Consider the following 19,384-nt stretch of genomic DNA (forward strand, 5'->3'; position numbering starts at 1 on the left):
ACCACACCCCCATGCAAATCTGCCATTTTGAATCAGTCCTATGCTGTGTTCCATTATTCACCCTCTGTACTGTGTACCTGGTTTGAGTGCAGTGAAGTACCCTTTCCACCCTCCGCAATTCACGAGGCGAGTACATTCCGATTCCCGTTCTGTCTGATACACTTAACGGAAATGACGGTTGGTCGCGTGACATCCGAGTTTACCAACCGCCAATATGCAATTCAACACGGAAGGCACTGTTCCTTATGCTAACACTTTTTGAAGTTACCCCTGCCTCTAATCAGGGCTTTGAACCGTTATTTTTTTCCAAACGTTCCGTTCCGAACAGAAACGGAATTATAATGTTTCCGGGTTATGAGTTCCACCAAATAAATTGACGTTCCCGAAACGGTTAGAACAAAAAAATATTGTTCCCGGAACGGTTAGTTTCGTTCCTGTCAGCTGATTACTCCCCATAGTCCTAACTGACGTTAATTAACCAAGAAAAACGGAAGTGCAAATGAATCAGCCTACTTCCAAACTGTTTATTCAAGCTGATGAAAAGAATATCCTCCAGAATTTTGTCATTCAGGGATGACCTAAGCGGAGAATAAACCTCAATGATGAAAATGTGCGTTCCACGCTGACTTGGGTCACGGGGAGCGCTATGATGGACATTGTGAGTTTGTGCATATTTGAAGCGGCCATGGATGCCCAATAACGTCGAACATTCTCGGTGCTCTTTACACACGCTTCTCTGCAATATCTTACAATGATGCAATGGAAACTCTGCCCTTTTGTATGACAGTGGTTTCTCTTATTTAAAATGTGGAGTGGAGACTTTGTAATCCACAGCTCTCTCTCCATTCAGTCAGAGAATGTCTGATGTCACACAGGACGTGAACCTCAGCCGTCATGGTAACGTGCACAGGAAAATAATTACTTTTTTGTTTTGTTTGAGGAACGGTATTAACCGGTATTAACCGGTTACCATTATTTTTAAATAAGTGTTTCCGTTCCAGAACAAAAAAAAACAATAACGTTTCCGGTTTCGTTTCTGTTCCCTGTAAAATACAAAAAGTTCCTGGTTTTCGTTTTCGTTCCTTGAACCGGTTCCGGTCTTTGGAATCAAAACTATGCTGTTATCACGGAGATTCAACCGTTTGACAGATCTGACACTCAACTACGTAACAAACATGGCGGCCGTTGAGTGCGAAAAGTGTACAGTAACATCACACTTCGAAAAATGGCCGTTTTGGGGGCGTTATCCGGGTAATTTACAGTACACTTTACCGTCGCGATTAGAAATGGAACACCCTGCATACCCAAACACAGTGCGGAAAGGGCGGACAGTACGAGTATTGGAACACAGCACTAGAGATCTTTGACATCTTTCGCTCCAATACCTACCTGATCTAAGAGATATCAACTCCTCCATAACTCGCCTTTAAGCAAAGCAAGATGGTTCGCAGACCAGAAAATGAAGTACTGAAGTGCTGTTCTGTGGTTGTGAAAGGTGGCGCACATGAAAAAAATAGTGTGGCACACCCAATGTAAGGGGGGCCTTGGCTGGAATCTACTGGTATTGCGGGGGCTTGTCATGGTCAAGTTTGGGAACCCCTGCTCTATACCACAAAGTGCTTAAATGGTAAAGGCAAAAAAGGGTTGAAGGCATGCATATCCGCGAGGGGAGCGTACTTGGGGCAGACCTGGTGTAAAGGGGGTAAAGGGAGCATACCTGGGGCAGAGGGCGAAGTGTAGTCCGGGGAAGCGGTGTATCCAGTCCAGGGTCTCCTCGTCCTCCTCGCAGCTGAAGAGCCGGTCCTTGTGCTTCTCCGTGGAGATGTGCTGCTGCCACTGCCGCTCTCCGTTGCTGTGCTTCCCACACAGACGACAGTGGAATCCACTCTGACATAGGGAGGGGAGCACCCATCATATCATCAGCAACATTACAGAAACCCATCACATCATCAGCAACATCACAGAATCCGAGATTACAGAGATTACTAGAAATTGCGTCTACCAGTGTGGTGCGTTTCTCGAAAGCGTAGTTGTTAGCGAGTTAGCAACGTGGGCCGATGGGAAATTGCATTGCAAACATCATCAACAACATTACAGACACCTGGGGTGCATTTCTCGAAACCATAGCTGCTAACTACGTTGTTGTTTGCAATGCAATTTCCCATTGGCAACTACCCAAGTTGCTAACTGGCTAACAACTACATTTTCAAGAAATGCACCAGAGTTGTTTAAAGTAGAAGTAGAAGCACTCTTGCAGATGTAATAAGACTGTAAGAATAACTTAAGATATGATACTGCATAGTTTCAACTTTGTAATATCATGTCACTTGTGTTGTTGTCACATCTGTAAGAGTATGTCTACTTTATACAACTCTGACAGAATCCCATGTCATTTGAGCACAACAGCAGTACAAATGGTACCTGTTAAGTCGAACTGGGTTTGTGTGTGTTTTGCTTTTGAATTCCACTAGGAAAATACACCGGGGAAAAATAGAAAAAATGGGTGATGTTTAAGCTGCATCAATCACGAGTCAGCTGATAAGTTGAAGCAGCTAGAGTTGGCTGATCAGCGTCAGCTGCCCGCGTTTGAGCTGATTTGTCCTGTGCAGCAAAGCTAAGCACAGGTGGGTTTAATTAAGCTCTTCAGCTCAGTTTCAGAAAACCCTGCTGAGAAGCACAGGCATAAAGTTGCTGTGCTTGGGCCAACAATTTGAAAAGATATTGTGCATACGTGACTCTGGAAACTGGAGAGGCAACCGGTAAGAGATTGTTTGTCTGTATTTGAGATGTTTAGTGAACTTGCGCTCAGTTGCCTTCAGTTTGTTTGATGTAGTTTCCGATGCTTGCGCATGTGTTTGCAACAATTGTTGTGCTATTGTTTAATGCGAAATGTAAATGTCAGCTTAAACGGCCAGGCACACGTTTGTTCTGTTTATGGTGCTCGCAGCGCAGTGGCTGTGGATTGTTTAAGCCACACAGCCAAATCAACCGTGTAGTGGGATCGATAGATTATAGTGCAGTTGATTAAGTTAAAAAATGTCAGTCTCAGGTAAATCAAATGTCTTCTCTTTTGTAGCTTTCTTACAACATCTTAAATTCATATTGCTGTTCTTTTAATCTGGATTTAGTGTTGACATACTGCAAAGTTTATTTTAGTATATTTGGAATACAAGCATATTTGCACATTTCATATTAATGATGGCCTACTTGCACAGAATTGTATTTTGCACATGAGCAGTGCGTGCTAACTATGCTAACCTTGTTCTTTTGTCTTGTCTACTGTTTACCCTTAGGTTTTTTACCTAAAGGTCTGACCTACTACTGCCAAGAATTGTTCATCCTGCCAACAAACTCAACTTAATGAACTTGTGGCCTGAACTTAAATAAAAAGAAAAGAAAAGAGTCAAAAAGGAAACAACTCTTGTCTTGTCCAGTCCTTTGAGTGGAATCCAGTGTACCTTCAAAACTCCACCAGAAGTCACTTCCTTTATTCAAGTTGGGGAAATTGCACAAATGAAAATAATCAAACCGAAAAATCCAAGCAAAACTGGAACAACTTGACAGTACCAGCTCAACAACTGGCAGACTACTGTTATAAACATATACTAATAACGTTGAAAATGGGAAAGTTCTCAGTCATGGGGAGGGCACAGGTGCATAGACACTTAACATGCTCAATTTTTATTCAAGTGTCTGAACACTTATATTGCTTGCGACTAGCGTATCACCAGTTCCTTTGTGTGAGATTCAGAGGTCACCCAGTTTGTATTTTCCTGAGTGATCTCACCAATCATATTTCACTGGAGAGCAGCGGTTGGCAGCGGAGGCCTCGTAACTCAGCGTCTCCGTCTCAAGGACAGGCACATAGCTCATAGCTCACAGCTCTCCCAATGAACAGCAGCAGCAGCAGCAGCAGCAGCAGGCTTTGGCCCAGATAAGATTGACTGGCAAACAGACACATCTGGACTACAGATACAGTATGTCTAAACCAAACCGCAGATGGTGCACACTGTTTCCAAACACACACATACTTATGTTTACATTTACACCAACTGACATGATGACTTAACATTGAACATGCATACTAAACAACGGCTAATCTCACAACTTGTCTCCGTCTCAAAGACAGAGGCAAAGTTCACAGCTGCTCCAAATGAACAGCAGCAGTAGTGGCGGTGAGATTTGGCCCAGATAAGACTGTCGTCCAGGTCTCTGGGTTTGCCAGTCAGAGAGATAAGTCTGCTTCTCCACACAGTGTGTTTCCAAAACACACATACTTAGGTTCGTAATGTTTACATTTACATCAACATACAGAGTCTATCAAAAGTCTACCCGCTCCTGTTCAAATGGCAGGTTTTTTGTGATGTGAAATTATTTGTAATTCTGTCTTACTCCACTTTAATCTTAACTATTATCCTGTTCAAACTCAAAGCTATAAAGGGGAAAAACAGAAAGTAATGTTCATGCTGACCTAGGTACTGTACAGCATTCATAAGACAACACATCAGCACATGAAATAATGCAAAGATTGGGTGCATGTTTTGTCTATACATAAGACGTGGACAAATGAATATGCTGGTGAACCAGAAAGGGTAATGAAGTGGCATAGTGATGAAGTGGTGTCTTCACAACAGTGCTGAATTGAGCAGATATATATATAAAAAATACAATACAAAAGCCATGGTGCTTGACCAGCACAGAGAGCACTGAGAGAAGCTGAAATGCTAAAATGTCTGCTCTGCTCTTCTTTCCTCTCTGGCTGTGCAGCACGCTAATATGCATGCATCCATGGGGACCAAGGTTCGAATCTGGCTTGGGTCATTTCCCAACCGTGTCCCATGACTAATTTCCTCTCTCTACACATTCCTATCCGAATAAATGCAAAAGCCCAGAAATACTTAAAAAAAGTTTGACCATTCCTTACCATGGGCTCAGCATAGTCGGTTGGCATTGGGATGTGTCTGTTGTCGTTGTGTTGGTGTACAGGGGGGTCGACTGGCTGCTGGCTCTGGTTGGTCATGGCCAGCCACATCTCATACATCTGCAGCATCTCCTGCACTGCACACATTACACCATAAACACACACGCACACGCACAAGCGCACACGCACAGGTTGTTTTTAACAATACAACCGTACAGACACTAGACTGAGAGTCGTTAGTATTCTGACTGGCCGCATTTTGGGTGTTTTTGTAGTGAGTATATTTATGTTTTGACTGCCTACTTTAGGTAGACAGTAGGCAGCTATGTGTCCTTCTAAGACGACAAATGAAGAGTTCAGATGCAAAACCCCCTAACTCCATTTCTGAAGACCTGCACTTCCATATTTTTTGGGAACCCCGTTGTTGGTTTGGTTTAAATTCATGTACTTGATGATACTAATACTGATATTAATATTTAAATTACATGAATAAACATAACATGTTTCTGGAAAGGCACTTAGGGGGTCTTGCATCTGAACTCTTGAAATAAATGGTTGGGCCACGGTAGTGCCAAGGAGCCATTGACTTAAGTAGACACTCACAGCCTTCGTTCCGCATGTAGGTCCACAGGTCCTTCTCCTCCTGGCTGTGGGCGAAGGAGCAGTTACCAATGTACTGGCACTTCCTCTGGTTCACCACGTGGATACAGATCTGAAAAGAAACACAGCCGAGGCCATCAGTCAGGTAACTCTGCCCAGACACAAGACACTGACTCAGCAGCCTGCATACAGTACATGCCAGGCAGATATAAAGGGATGCCACCGCTTTCATTAAAGGCCTGGCTGCTGAGCTCAGCTGTGGCCCACATCGAGAACAGGGGGGCACAGCAGCAAGATGCCTTCATCTCTATCTTGGGGAAATTCTAAAAAGACGGGTGTGACGGAGCTCATCTTGCACCTGTTGTTCACCCCCCTCAGGGATCGAACGTGCGATCTCGTCAACTACAACGGTCCGGCAATGGGAGACACAGTACGATACCGCTGGGCCAAGAGACTAGTCTCTCGGCCCAACGGCACGAGACTGTATGAGGCTATCGGAGGGAGGTTTACCAACGTTCCACGCCAACTCTGTGCTAGTTAGCCTCCGTTACACTCTCCCCCTTAAACCTCATTCCCATCCGGGTCACGGCACCACTGTGACGGAGCTCATCTTGCACCTGTTCACCCCCCTCGGGGATCGAAAGTGCAATCTCGTCAACTACAACGGTCCGGCAATGGGAGACACAGAACGATAACGCAGGGCCAAGAGACTAGTCTCTTGGCCCAACGGCACAAGACTGTATGAGGCTATCGGAGGGAGGTTTACCAACGTTCCACGCCAACTCTGTGCTAGTTAGCCTCCGTTACACGGGCAACAACGTAAAAAACGTAATTTCATTTCCCTTGTATGTCTTGTGCATATGAAGAAAGTGACAATAAAAGCTGACTTGACTTGAACAACAAACAGTGCGTTTTTGGAGCACAAAACACAAGAGTAGAAAAGGCTGAAGCTACTTATAACGTAACTTGTACTGTATATTATCGTTATGGGTCGATCCATGTGAACTGTACTGTCAGTCAAATAAAAAAACATAATATCTCAGCCTCTGATGCATATACAAACATGAAATAAATTGTATTATTAAAAGCGAAGACTTTGAATCTTGCATTGAACATGTTCATTCAGCTCTAACAAACCAAGAAACACAACATGCAAATGCAGTTCTGGGATTCTACCTTGTAAATAAAAAGGCCTGTCAAGTTTTGTTCAAATCCGTCCACGTCGGGCCGCAAAGTGTCTGATTTCACATGGAATGATCCTAATACATATAATAAAACTCTGTGGACACCAGTGTGTTCAGATTTATTGAGGTGAGCTGGAGATGAGATTGAGTTTAATTGGGAATACTCACATCATACTTCTGAGGGGGGTTCTTGGGAGGGCTTCTGACCATCACCCATTTCTGCTTGTCATAGGCCTTCACCAGCAGCACCTGCCGCTCCCTAATCCAGCTGCAAATTAAAGGAGAAGTCCAGTTTTTTGAACATTAAGGCCATTTTCTGAGTGGTCTGCAATGTTTTAGAGTCCCCCTCACCGTTTATTTCATGTTTGCTGCAGTCTCTGTTATTTGGCTGATTTGGATTTGATCTCAACCAGCTTTAGAATGGCTGTCTATGGGCACCTGCAACTCTGTTCTTAAAATCACCTTAAACATTTGTTTTCGAAAGTCTACAGCTCACAAAGTGGTTAGGGGTGTTCACTAGCAGTCCCTAACAAGTTTCAAGGTGAAATATGGATTCGGTCATTTTTTATTTGCCATTTTGTGAAAGAAAGTGAAAGTGAAAGTGAAACTTAATTTACAAATTGCTACATAAAACACACATAAAACACAACAGATGCCATATTTCGCTACAAAAGTTGCTAAGGAACACCAGTGAATACTGCTGAACACTTGCTGAGTTGCATATTCTTCAAAACAAATGTTAAAGGTGATTTTAAGAACAGAGTTGCAGGTGCCCATAGACGGCCATTCTAAAGCTGGTTGAGATCAGCCAAATAACAGAGACTGCAGCAATCATGAAATAAACGGTGAGGGGGACTCTAAAACATTGCAGACCACTCAGAAAATGGCCTTAATGTTCACAAAAGTGGACTTCTCCTTTAAGGGAAGGCATTCAGTCACAAAATCACATCACATTTAAAGGGACACTGTGTGAGATTTGTAGTTGTTTATTTCCAGAATTCATGCTGCCCATTCACTAATGTTACCTTTTTCATGAATACTTACCCCCAGCATCAAATTCTAAGTATTCATTATGACTGGAAAAATTGCACTTTTCATACATGAAAAGGGGGATCTTCTCCATGGTCCGCCATTTTGAATTTCCAAAAATAGCCATTTTTAGCTGCAAAAAAGACTCTACTTGGACCATACTAGAAAATATTTGTTTATTACTTAGAAAACTTTCATGTAAAGATCAAATTTGGCAATTGGCAGCCCAGTTTCAATGAGCAGCATAGTTGCAGTACCCTTTTTGACCATTTCCTGCACAGTGTCCCTTTAAATAAACAATAACAAGACATTGTATTTAAAAGCATCTTTCAAAACACTCAGGACACCGCTGCAAAGGTGACCAACAACAGTAAAGCACAGAAAATGGTGAAAATTACAAAGGAACAAGAAATGTGGAGTCACACAGTGACTCAGTGACGATGGAATCAAAATGTAGACAGCAAGTTTCAACAGCCGAAGACCAAATGCCTGTTTGTGCTCTGAAGGTCAATGGGAGTTTTTGCAATTCCACAATGATGTGTCTACTCGTATCTAATAAATAGGGGATACAAGTTGAACACAAATACAGGCAATGTGCAACAGGATCAAGGCTACCATGACCCATTACTGCACGCTTCCATGGCTCTTTGTGAGCAGCATTTACAGTACCACAAATTCTCTGTTGTCTGCAAGCAATGTGGTGGTGGCAGAGACACACAGGGCCGCTGACAGCTTTTGCTGGGCCCAGGACAAAGTCATCTGAAAGGGCCCCCTATCAATACATACAATGTAATGGGGACCCAACTATAGGCCCCCTATCTCCCTGGGCCCGGGACAAAATACCACTTTCTCCCCACCTGTCGGCGGGCCCGGGGACACATACTGTACACTGTTCATCTCATTACTACTGTATTCAGCAAGACATAAGAGATCACAATGTGTAGTAGCTTTACACAAACACAAGTGGGCTTGTTGTGTTGAGGAGTAAAAGGTACATGGCCCATCTTTAGCAGTGTTTGAGAGGGGATTACACAATATGATACAGTCCCAAACAGCGCTTGAAAATGATATCATTAAAAAATGAGGCATGGTGAAAAAGGAAAAAAGCCTGCTCAGTCAAACTCATACGGAGCTGGCTTCATAGTGTCATTTTGTGTTGGCGGTATGCTTGCTGTAGGATACGCGAGCGCGTGCACGATTCGTTCATGAACGCGTTAACTTGCGCAATTCATGTCAATTTTACGCGCGTTAGATACTGCAACCAAACAAGTGCGTTAGGTGCAATATCTTCAAACTCGCTGGGGGAGATCGCAAGAAAGACTGCACAGTTCCATACGAGCGCTTCTGGGGAAAACGGCGATGGCGGCAACTTTTCAAGACCGTCTCGAGCTTGTCCGAAATTACAAACATTCAATTTGCGATCATACTTACCCGTTGCACTTTGACAAAGGAGCGTGCAAATACAGAAGTAGCAGTATCGTCTCCTTGCCCGGGGAGTCCATATTTTGTTTTGTTTACAGTCCGTGTTCACAATTTCCTTATCGCAATAATGTGCTCTCTGCCCCCTGGATGACAACGCCAGTATTTTGCGTGTTGGTCTGCTGCTTTTAAAGCAAGCATGTGCAGTCGGTTGCCCACGCGTGATTTGCGGCTCGCAGCAAGCGTGCCGAGGGCTTTACTTGTAGGGCTATGCAGAGTCAGTCGGAGAGGGCCTCTGTGTGTCTGCTGTTGTTGGCCACGGAGCAGTCTGAGCTAAGCTTTAGTCATACAGTAAAACAGTCAATCAGAGAAATTCTCAGGTCAGGTGAAGAGTTGAGGCTCACCTGTGTCTGGCTTTGGCCATACAGTACTTGAGTGCCCTATCCGGCTCGCTGACCACGCCGTCCCTCCAGCACTGGCCACACACAAACTTCATCTCCATGTTTAGGCTCCGCCCCCTGGCACCACCAGTAGCACCTGCACTTCCTGTGGCACATCCTCCGTTAGCAGTCGGAGGGCTGTCATCTCTGTTTGCAGCCAGTGTTCTCGATGGCTTCAGGCAATCATGAAACAACAAACAGATAACGGAGAGGAAGGGGGGTTGTACAGAGGAGAAATTAGTCATTTTTACATTGAGGATTGGAGCACAATTAGTTGCCAGAGTAAAATTCAAAGTGATGAACATAGGGTATTGCAAAAATGTACAAATATTGTGGAACAATAAGCAACTGACAAAGCACACTGTCAACTGCATGTAAATTGGTCTGCAAGTAAGAATGTCACCGTAAATGTGAATAATTTTGCACTGTTGTTGTCTGGGCAATCAAAATGGTTACATTCAGATACATGTTTAAAAACATCTCATCTGGTGAGATACATCATGGATGGTCACTAAATCCATTTTCTAACCTTGTTTTTGGAACACATGGCAATACGGTGCAGAAATAAAAACCATACTGTATTGTTATTGTGGATCCCACAGCCTGACAGCTTGGGAGCTTGTGGTGTTAAGATGACGTGGTGTGAGTGTGATAGATGTCCTTAATTGATTGGATGGAGAGAGAGAGAGAGAGAGAGAGACAGAGAGAGAGAGAGAGAGAGAGAGACAGAGAGAGAGAGAAAGGGAGAGAGAGGTCGTCAACAGAGGCCATCTGCTGTGCTAGGCTGCCCAGTTCTCACCTTCTGTCTCCTGGGGCTCTGCTCCTGCCTGTTCCAGTGCCGTATGGACTCCTGCACCATCTCCTCATGGGTGCTGCCTAAACACATACACAGAAGCAAGCAAATAAATTGTAAATAAACTTCCGGACACAGTGGAGGCCGGAATTACAAACTATGTATACTAACTACATGAAAGCAGTAGAAAGAAAAAAAAAATCACTTCAGTAATGATGATATTAGAAAAGTGATTTAATTCATGTTATTATTATTATTGATATGATCATATATGTTATTTTATTTTAGTTTAAAAAAATATATTTTTAGGAGCTTTTATGCCTTCATTTGACAGGACAGTTGAAGATGGTGACAGGAAGCGAATGGGACAGAGAAACAGGGAAGGATTGGGAAATGACCCCGGCCGGACTCGAACCGGGGTCCCCGTGGGTGGGCATGCAAGCCCAAATGTGATATGTTATTTTTTTATTTGTAACAATCAGTGAAGACTACTGACTATTTAACACGATTCAAAAGGGTGAAAAAGGTTCATATTTACAATCTGTGGTAAAATAAGGACTGCATCGCCCCCTGTTGGTAATGAAAATAATGACATCCAATATAGATGAGCTTTTTCTAGCTACTTTGTGAAAAAATGCCTTTGTGTAAATAATGTCAATGTCTCATTTATCATATTGAAAATTCCATGTTTTTTGTTGTTGCTTGTTTTGCTTTTATGCATAGTTTTATTGACCGTTCTCATAACAATTCACTATGCCTGGTAAGTCATTTTGTTGTTGAGTTGTATTTGTTCTGGGCGCAGTTTAGCAAACCTAAGTCTTAAAAGAATAGATTATAAATGTGTATGTGTGCGTGCACATGTTGTACCTGAGGTGTGCTGCAGCATCCAGCACTTGAGCTCGATGACGGAGTGTGCCAGGGGGCAGCTCCCTTCTGCTCGGCAGCCATGGCGCATCTCCTGGCGGCACATCTCGAACTGGCAAGCCGGCCAAAGCACCCGGATCTTAGTGTAGCGGTAGCGCACCATCTGATTAAAGTTTAGTTTAGTTTAGTTTATTTGATAGGGACAGATACATAACATGTAGGTTGCATAACAACCAAACAGCAAGCATCATAGCATTTATAGCCAAAAGCTCATTTCCAATGCTCGTCCCTAGAAGGGCTTTTAAAACAATACAATAGCAGCAATAACAATAAAACAATATTATCATAAGAACAGCCTATACACTCATTCAGTCCAATCATTCATTTTTGAAACTATCAATCATACTTAAAATTGGTGTATATTCTTCCATCCATCTCATGCATTCACTAAACATCATAGTCACATTTCCTACCAATCCTACATCTGTCCTGTACTTACTGTTATGTATTCTTACACATCATCACCCACACAATACACACAAACACACACAAAATCTCCCCCCCCCACTCACACACACCATATCAATTGCCCCCCACCCCTCACTCTCACACACACATGCACGCACCAATTACCCCCCCCCCCCCCCCCCCCCCCCCCCCCCCCCCCCCCCCCCCCCCCCCCCCCCCCCCGCCGGGCCCCCCCACCCCCCCCCCCGCCCCCCCAAGAATCTGCAATCTCTACCCAATAAGCACACTCACACATGACTACATACCTGGTTGCTTTTTAGGAACTCCGTTGGCTGAGTTTTAAACTGCTCATGATCATGAATAGCCTTGGTATTAGATGGCAACTTCTCCACGTGCACCATGCATCTACACACAGACATACATTGTAGAGTTAGTGAATGTGATGTCGCAACGTGCTTCATGCAAGGGAAAATGGTTTCTACGTAAGCCTGTTGTTCTAAAACCTTTCTTAAAAACCAATGCTTAATGCTTTTGGAGGAGACGCACAAAGAGACAGAGACAGTTACCTCTTTTCCACTAAGGCAGTTCCAGGGCTAGTTCTGGGCCAGTGCCAAATCTTGAACCGGTTCTTTGTGTTTGTTGTTGTGTTTCCATACAAATAAGTTTAGCCCTGGCCCTGAAAAACGGGTTCTAACTCAGCATCAGTTGACAGCTGGTCCAGAAACAAGAACCGATGAATCGGTTCTTGGGTACGCGGCGGATTAACACTAGCCCAGCACTGGCACCTGGTTCGTCCAGGTGGAAGAGAAAGAAAGAAAGAAAGAAAGAAAGAAAGAAAGAAAGAAGAAAGAAAAAAAAGAAAGAAAAAAAGAAAGAAAGAAAAAAAAAAAAGAAAAAAAGAAAGAAAGAAAAAAAAAAAAGAAAAAAAGAAAGAAAGAAAAAAAGAAAAAGAAAGAGAGAGAGAGAGAGAGAGAGAGAGAGAGAGAGAGAGAGAGAGAGAGAGAGAGAGAGAGAGAGAGAGAGAGAGAGAGAGAGAGAGAGAGAAAATACATATTCAGAGTACAGACTACTCACTTGTTGTGGTCAAACAAGTGGTGAGCATTCAAGCAAACGGTCATCTTTTCTCTGCAGCGTTTACTGATGACTCGGGGCTTACTATCGAAACACGCCTGGAGAAATGGAGCAAGACGTCATTACTTCAAGGGTAAAGAATACCTGCCTGGCTCTGTGGCTATCAGGGCTGTAATGATATTGTATTGAACTGAGAAATCACGATGCAAGGAGGCAGTATCTTAACACGCCTTTTCAAATTTTGTTAACTTTCAGTCCATGAAAAAAACACATGATATGATGTGACAGTTCTTCAAATCATCATTATTATTTTTAAACTTTTTTGCATTATTAGTAGCCTCTTGTAACCCACTCTGCCTATAAAATAGTCACAGATTTCATAGATTTAAAAAAAATGTGAGGTGTGTCGAACCATAGGCCAAAAATCAATACGATACGAACCGAATTGTGAGTTGAGTGTGATTACAGCCCTAGTGACTATGCTTTACAGCAAGAAATGCATACATGTATAATTATAATATATTCATCACCAAAATCAGTACCATCCCCAGCATTTCACACTTCATTTATCCAACAACAACTACCATCCTGCATGTGTGTGTGTGTGTGTGTGTGTGTGTGTGTGTGTGTGTGTGTGTGTGTGTGTGTGTGTGTGTGTTCCCTTAACTGGACATGGTAAGCTTATGGGCATGAATGTGCATGTTTGTGCCTGCCTATGGGTGTGTCAGTGAACCGTGTGTGTAATGCCTTGTGTTTGTCACAGTGAGATTAATGCCACTATGCAAGCACTGGTGTCACTTTTACCTCTTGTGCACTTTATTTGGAAACCTGCTGCTACTGAGTGTTGTACTCCAAACACAATTTCGTTGCCTTTTTTGACAATGACAATAAAATCTTGAATCTCTCTAAAAGCTGTAAACAAAATAAAACTTCAACTACCTAGAATTAAGTATCCATTTGCTGTTCAACTTTCAATATGAACCTAGTAGGTTCATATTGAAAGTTGAACATCAAAGGGATAATTATTAACCGATATGCTTGTTTTTGTAATTATTGCTAAATATGTAAAAACTTTCAAAAAAGCTAAATATCCACATATTCCTAACTTTTTGTTTTGCACTTGTCCATGTAAATTCTGTAATATTAATGACCATAGGTCTGCAGAAATGAGTATACCAATACAAAGATGATAGCACCACCAATATCTTTCAAATAATCTTCAAAAAACATTTTTTGCATCATAACATTAGCTTCGTTGTACAGGGGAGTACTTGCTTGGATTAACTGTGTCAGCTCAAACTCAATCTGCAGAGCGTTTCAAATACTATTTGGATCAGTGAATATACCGTACAGTATGACCCCTTTGCAAATGAAATAATTCCAAATCAGATTCAAATGAAAATACTAAACAGTTTGCATGTGTCTAGTACCATGTCTGTGGTACTGGTATTGGACCGTCACTGTTACTTGTCCTGTCTTGCACTTTGATGTCAGTCTGTAAATATCAGTCCTATGTATGTCTATGTCCTTCCATAGTATAGAGAGAAAACGTAATTTCAATTTCCTTGTCTGACCTGTGCATGTGAAGAAACTGACAATAAAAGCTGACTTGACTTTACTTGTGTGTGTGTGTGTGTGTGTGTGTGTGTGTGTGTGTGTGTGTGTGTGTGTGTGTGTGTGTGTGTGTGTGTGTGTGTACACGTGTGTGTTCCTACCCCACACAGGAACATGAACATGCCCGAGTGGACCTGCAGCAGGTCGGTGACAGTGAGCGTGTGTCGGCTGGCGGAGGTCAGGGGTCCGAAGAGGAGCTCTCGGATCAGGAACCCCGTCCTCTCCTGCATCCACACGTCTATCTCCTCCTGGTAGTATGCAAACGTGCAATTCTCCCCGTACTTACAGTCCTGATGCTCCTGCACCTCTGCATCTCACATGGAAAGAAATATATAAAAATGACTGAATGAATGATGGTAATAATAGCACACAAGTTTCCAAAGAGTCTGTGCAAATGTTTCTTTGAAATAGGCTGCGTGGATGAGTGTACGGCCAGGGATTTGCTTGCTGTGTGCCTTAAATTACACATGCAATCGAGTTCAAAGGAGGACCGGAGACCAGTGCTTCAGGATGACCGGAGAACTTTGCACAATACTGGAGGTATCATCAAGGGGGCAGATAGCCAACGGGGCTCTCAATGCTTTCCACCATTGTTTGACTCTACCGAAGTCTCATCATGGAAGTTTGGAAGATCCCCCCTCGTGGTTTTGTCAATATTGCACCATACACACACACCACTGTCTGCCTGCGTACCTTGTGGCAGGTGTTCTACCGTGTGCAACACTGACACGAAATACACATGGCAATTTTACCTTTGCAAAGCACGTAGGGCCCCACGAAGTCATTGCGTGGGGGACGGGGACGAATCTTCTTCCAAGTGGCGTCACCTGCACCCTTCCTCCGACACAGTAAGGTGGTGCCCTTACACTCATGAGCCTGATCCGGGCGGTACTCATAGTTCACAACTGAAGAACCTGATGACACAAGTAGAGGGTTAGATGAGAAGGGATAGAACAACATACAGTATACAAACGCACAAAACGTGTAAAGCATACACACGTTCACAGAAAAAAAATGATATAATGTAGCAAAGGGGAGTAGAGTTGCTCTGCTGGGACTCGAACCCAGACCTTCTGGGTTACTAAACTGGGGCTCTGACCACTAGACCAAAGAGCCAGGCTCATTAGAGTGACAATCAGAACACACCCACAAACCTAATGATGGTCACTTCATCACATATAAACAAAATTATATGTTTAATACATATCACTGTGTACTTACACAATGTAAAAAAACAAGCATTTTTCATGCATTGAAAGCAGTGCTTTCTTCTATTTGAATGCAAACTGTGATTGCAATGACATATTAAAGCAGCCTTTTATATCACAAACATGACAAACAGGTACAACCACCATGACAGGGAAGAAAGGCAGAAAATAAAGCTCTAACCGTTCTTTACAAAGCAAATGGTGCACGCTTGACGGAACTCATGAGTGGCTTGCAGAGGGTTCCGTGGGGGGACCTTTCCATTCTGGAGCCAAAAGGGAGAGATTAGAAAGCGCTCTCATAAAAATCAAACTTTATAAATAAATAAAAAAAATAATTTCCTTAATTTCCCCCCAGGGATCAATAAAGTTACTCTACTACTACTAAAAGAGGAGTTGCATCTTGTTGGCCAAACTTACGGTTGTTTTCAGATGGTTTGGTGCCCGAACTGATGACAGGAAAATGTGTGATTCTTTGGTGCCTAGAACAGAGTCAAACAGACAGAGAGCTGTAAGAATGGTGTTCGCAGGTGGAAGGATGAGACGTGGAGGCAGAGTTGGTCAAATGATCAACAGCGTGTACTGAGATACCACAGGTGAATCCAACAATACAAATATTGGATAAAGTCATATGATCGAAGAAGGCGCGTTCTGATCCTGAAGTGTTTTGCGAGATGGTTTTATGGACGGTGTCCCCCATCCATTCTGATTGGCTCTTCTGGCTCACCTTAGCCTGGGTGATACTTTACCCTACTGACAGTTTGCTGCTTTTTGGTTGATTTGTAGCGTCAGGATGTTTCTGGTTACTGTGGTTTCCCTCGTTTGGTGGCCTTGTCCCATGCTTAACTTGGTATCCCCGTGGTTGTCTGGTGTGATCATGTCAAGTGTGATCTACTACTTGTAATCATTCTACATTTACTCTTTGTATAACCTTTTGACCCTTTTGTATTAGTGCTCCCTATGCTAAAGCATATGCCTTGTGTTAGTGGTCACACACGTTTCTATATTCCTACAGAACTTACCACAAAAAATATTTGGCATTGCTTTTTAAATTCCCTTCGGCGGTCAGAGATCATGATGGAATCCTGCGTATGCTTGTTTAAAGGTTTAAATGGAGAGTGTATGCATGTGTGCGGCGGCACGTATATGTGCACCAAACTTGCTCTGTGATGCGATTGTATGGACTCACTAGGCAGGGTGAATTCAGAGAGAGAGTCCAGTCCTTTCCCGCCCACTGGCAGAGCTGGCCCAATGGAGGTGTGAGCCGGGGCCCCCAGGGGACAGAAGGAGTCCAGGGCATCCAGTGCATCCAGGGCATCCAGGCCCCTGGAGGGGGTTAAGTGGTCAGGACCGAGCTCACAGAGGTAGTCCAGGGAGTGGGGCTGGCCTCCCAACGCGCCGCCAAAATACCTGGAGGGGAGCTGGGGTGCTGGGGAGGGGAAGGCAGGAGGCAACCTACCCGGTGCTTTGTCAGGCAAATGATTCCCCTACAGAAAAAGACAAACAGATTATTTCCTATTTTTATTTACCTAATGCAGCTGATAGACACACAGCCTATTAGATATACAGTGGTGCTCATATGTTTACATACCCCAGCAGAATATACGCTTTCTCTGCGATTTCTCACAAAATATGAAGAATTACACAAAATCTTTTTTTTCACTCATGGCTAGTGACTGGCTTAAGATATTTATTAGCAATATTCTGTGTTTACTCTTTCAAAAGCATGATCACAACCCAAACTACCCAAATGACCCTGTTCAAAAGTTTACATACCCTAGTTTCTGATGCTGAATATGGCCCTGTTTAACATCAGGGACCGCTCTAAATTGTTTGTGGTAGTTGTGGATAAGGCTCTTAATGTTCTCAGATGACAAAACGGCAAATTCTTCCAGGCAGAATGGTTGTTTCCTATAATATCTTTGGGTGTCTTGCTGGAACCTCACATTTGAGGTTTCCCCTGAGTGGCTCAATGATGTTGAGATCAGGAGAGTGAGATGGTCGCTCAAAAACCTTCATTTTATTCTTTCTGAAGCTAATGACGGGTTGATTTGGCTTTCTGTGTCGAAATATTGTCATGTTGGCACCGTTGGAATTTCAATTCAGAAATGCAATATGAGGGGGTTTGGTTGGAATCAAGCCAATGGGCAAGGGAATCATTGCATTGCAATGATCATTACAATACAAGGGAAATTGTTCAGGAGGCATAGGACGACCAAAAAATAACTTCAGGTGAAATATAGGACAACATGAAAAAATGTTTTAAACTGTACAGGAAAGAGGCACTTGAGGAAAGATGGGCTGTTGGGGGTTGCCAGGAGCCATTACTACAAAAATGCAAACATGTTATTTTGCATATGATACACCAAATAGCACAGTGAGAAGCATCAAAATGCCTGTGACGAAGTCATTTGGAAAAATTAGATCAATATGGAACTTTTTTCAGCCACTATTAACAGTACCATTTGGAGAACAGTCAACGGAGCCTATGATGAAAGTTACACCATCCCTTCTGTGAAACATGGTTATGGACCACTGATGTCATGGGGACATTTGAGTTACAAATGCACTACACTTTTGGTCCATACTCACAGAATGATGAATACATTGCCCTGTGAAAAATACTGGAGGAAACTTGACATTCATCAGCCTTGAAACTGCACATGGTCCATTGTTTGGACATGCCAACATGACAATATTTCAGCACAGAAAGCCAAATCAACCCGTCATTAGCTTCAGAAAGAATAAAATTAAGTTTTTGAGCGACCGTCCCACTCTCCTGATCTCAACATCATTCAGCCACTCAGGGGAAACCTCAAATGTGAGGTTCCAGCAAGACACCCAAAGATATTATAGGAAACAACCACTCTGCCAGGAAGAATGTGCTGTTTTGTCAACTGAGAACATTAAGAGCCTTATCCACAACTACCACAAACAATTTAGAGCGGTCCCTGATGTTAAACAGGGCCATATTCAGCATCAGAAACTAGGGTATGTAAACGTTTGAACAGGGTCATTTGGGTAGTTTGGGTTGTGATCATGCTTTTGAAAGAGTAAACACAGAATATTGCTAATAAATATCTTAAGCTAGTAACTAGCAATGAGTGAAAAAAAGAGGTTTTGTGTAATCCTTCATATTTTGTGAGAAATCGCCAAGAAAGCGTATATTCTGCTGGGGTATGTAAACATATGAGCACCACTGTAATGGGAAACCATCCATCCATCAATTAATATTGAACTCCCTTTCTCAGCAGAGAACTGATGAGCTTTCTCATCCATGTAATCCACTCTTGACAAAAAATGCAGTTCTTCCTTTGTTCACCTTGTGCTTCTTCATTTCATTTTAACTTTTAAAAAGAGCATAATGCTTATTGGAGGGACTACCACTTTGTAGTCGAGGGTACTTTCACATATAGTCCACTTTAAGTGAACCAAATTCACTCCTCTTTAAATGGACCAAAAAGTAAACCAACAGCAGAAGAACTCCCTCTTTCTGGTCCGACTTTTATGGTGTTTCGTTGCTCTTTTTTGTTAACGCCCAGTCTTCTACACGTAGTTCTCGTTAAGTAATTACACCTGTTATCACAGGTGCAACTTGTCAGAACACTGAAAGGCTAGTTGAAACCAAAGAAACTCAAGAGAAAGAACAATCTCTTGGCGGGGAATGCATTGGCCACGGTGTAGTACGGGGGCGTTGCCTGAGGACACGAGTGGATGGAAAATTAACTCCCTTGCGCATGGTCATTGGTCAGTGGGTGCGATGGATGCCATTTTCG

At 43.0% G+C, this 19,384-nt stretch overlaps 1 protein-coding gene across 3 annotated transcripts in view; it reads right to left on the minus strand.

Moving 5' to 3' along the window:
• The window catches only part of zc3h7ba (zinc finger CCCH-type containing 7Ba), a 30,762-nt gene that overhangs the window by 4,667 nt on the left and 6,711 nt on the right, over positions 1–19,384 (minus strand). For 2 of the 3 annotated variants that reach the window (XM_063222407.1, XM_063222421.1), the window contains 14 exons: positions 16,798–17,095; positions 16,029–16,090; positions 15,793–15,874; positions 15,156–15,317; positions 14,505–14,716; positions 12,793–12,887; positions 12,024–12,123; positions 11,254–11,413; positions 10,393–10,469; positions 9,558–9,766; positions 6,874–6,973; positions 5,525–5,633; positions 4,925–5,058; positions 1,718–1,887 (listed from right to left, as the gene is read on the minus strand). In XM_063222407.1, coding sequence (XP_063078477.1) covers positions 1,718–1,887; positions 4,925–5,058; positions 5,525–5,633; positions 6,874–6,973; positions 9,558–9,766; positions 10,393–10,469; positions 11,254–11,413; positions 12,024–12,123; positions 12,793–12,887; positions 14,505–14,716; positions 15,156–15,317; positions 15,793–15,874; positions 16,029–16,090; positions 16,798–17,095 — 1,970 coding nt within the window. The remainder of the gene's footprint in view (positions 1–1,717; positions 1,888–4,924; positions 5,059–5,524; positions 5,634–6,873; positions 6,974–9,557; positions 9,767–10,392; positions 10,470–11,253; positions 11,414–12,023; positions 12,124–12,792; positions 12,888–14,504; positions 14,717–15,155; positions 15,318–15,792; positions 15,875–16,028; positions 16,091–16,797; positions 17,096–19,384) is intronic. The other variant, XM_063222414.1, reaches the window with a different exon arrangement.

Source organism: Engraulis encrasicolus, chromosome 2 (genome assembly GCF_034702125.1).
Source record: "Engraulis encrasicolus isolate BLACKSEA-1 chromosome 2, IST_EnEncr_1.0, whole genome shotgun sequence".
Classification (NCBI taxonomy): domain Eukaryota; kingdom Metazoa; phylum Chordata; class Actinopteri; order Clupeiformes; family Engraulidae; genus Engraulis; species Engraulis encrasicolus.